We start from the raw sequence: 1,802 nt of genomic DNA on the forward strand, positions 1-1,802 counted from the left end.
AAGGAGTGGCTCCATAAGAAGCATTTCAAGGTCCTGGAGTGGCCTAGCCAGTCTCCAGACCTGAACCCAATAGAAAATCTATGGAGGGGGCTGAAAATCCGTGCTGCCCAGCCACAGCCCCAAAACCTGAAAGATCTGGAGAAGACCTGTATGGAGGAGTGGGCCAAAATCCCTGCTGCAGTGTGTGCAAACCTGGTCAGCAACTACAGGAAACGTCTGACCTCTGTAATTGTAAACAAAGGTTTCGGTACCAAATATTAAGTTTCTATTTTTCTATTGTATCAAATACTTATTTCATACAATAAAATGGAAATAAATTATTTAAAAATCTAACAATGTGATTTTCTGGAATTTTTTGTAGATTCTGTCTCTCACAGTTGAGGCGTACCTACGATGAAAATTACAGAACTGTCCATTCTTTGTAAGTGGGAAAACTTGAAAAATAGGTGGTGTATCAAATACTTATTTGCCCCACTGTGTTTATAATCAGAGGGAGCAAAAAGCTTTAAAAGTCATACTCGTCTTGTTATGGATATCCTATCAATTTGTTGGGCAAACATTCAGCATTGTGTTTTGGCTCAAAAGATCAAAAATAATAAATTAATTCATCTGAGAGAAGTGGCCAGCAAAGCCTGCTTTCAGGGAATGCTACATAAACATGTTCACCTACTCATTTTATTTCAGTAGGAACATTGGGGTTACTGGGAGTTCAACTGGTATGTCCAAGTGTCTTCAAAGAGCATATTTTGTTTCCGGTACCCATAGTGAGAAGAACACAATTAGTCACACATACTCAACTCAAGCGATATTAACTCTCACTCTTCCCAAGCTACACTAATGTGACCAACACACCCTTAAACACAGATAAATTGCGACACTGTCTGTTTTCTCTCTTGTATAGCTGTCGTGTGCACCCACAAATATGACCCACATAATTATAAGCAATTAGTACCATCTCCTCATTAGTATTAGTGCAGATTATAAGATGCTTGAGAAACATCACACATGTGCAATTTATAGGCTTGTTCCTTTTGTAAAATACTGACATTATAATCTAGAAAATGAACTAAAACTACTCCTCCTCATCACTGACAAAGTGTCCTTAACTCAAGGTCCTCTTAAAAACAAGTAGGTGGACCTTCATTTAAAAGTATTTTATAAAACTGCTAATATGTTATCTGCTCACAGTCACATAATCCCACTTGAGTTGCTGCAGTAAACTATGTAAAAGTGAATGAAGTAGCTGAACGTTTGAATGCTGTAGCGGGTATGTGATGGTCAGCTACTCACCTGTGTAGTAGGCAATCCTGGAAATATCTGAAAGACAAATGGGGAAATAACAGTTAGGTGGTTTGTTTAATCCTCTGGGATAGGAAACAGGAGGTACAGTATATGCACAGAGCATAAACATGAAGAGAGGATGCTGGTGGCGGCTCCACAATAGCTGTCAAATTAAATAGCTTTAAAAATCCATATGTGTTTGACTTTTCAACAGGGCACTGATCGACTCTTTAAAATCAATAACCAATTGTTACATAATTTACCCCCCTCCTCCATATGCTGAAGCCTAGTTGATTTAAAGAGCTAATTAGGAAATGCTGAGGAACAGATATTGTTCACAGGTTCATGCTTAGCAGCTGTGAGCTGTGAGATGAGGATGTTACACTGACTGGTAGGGAACTACAACATGAAAAGTGGCTGTACCCTGGATGGATGGAGCGTTTACAGGCGTCTAGGGACACAATATATTTCAGGATGACAAAGTTATATTTCAGTGCTAAATACTGCAGAAAGGCTCGACT

General features: G+C 39.0%; 1 protein-coding gene across 3 annotated transcripts in view; it reads right to left on the reverse strand.

Moving 5' to 3' along the window:
- ptk2aa (protein tyrosine kinase 2aa) overlaps positions 1–1,802 on the reverse strand; it is a 59,849-nt gene that overhangs the window by 46,092 nt on the left and 11,955 nt on the right. For all 3 annotated transcript variants that reach the window (XM_020597418.1, XM_020597417.1, XM_020597416.1), the window contains exon 2: positions 1,291–1,317. Coding sequence is in view for 1 of the 3 variants with exons in the window: in XM_020597416.1 (XP_020453072.1) it covers positions 1,291–1,317 (27 nt within the window). In the remaining 2 variants the exon portion in view is untranslated. The remainder of the gene's footprint in view (positions 1–1,290; positions 1,318–1,802) is intronic.

Source organism: Monopterus albus, unplaced genomic scaffold (assembly GCF_001952655.1).
Source record: "Monopterus albus unplaced genomic scaffold, M_albus_1.0 scaffold34.1, whole genome shotgun sequence".
Classification (NCBI taxonomy): domain Eukaryota; kingdom Metazoa; phylum Chordata; class Actinopteri; order Synbranchiformes; family Synbranchidae; genus Monopterus; species Monopterus albus.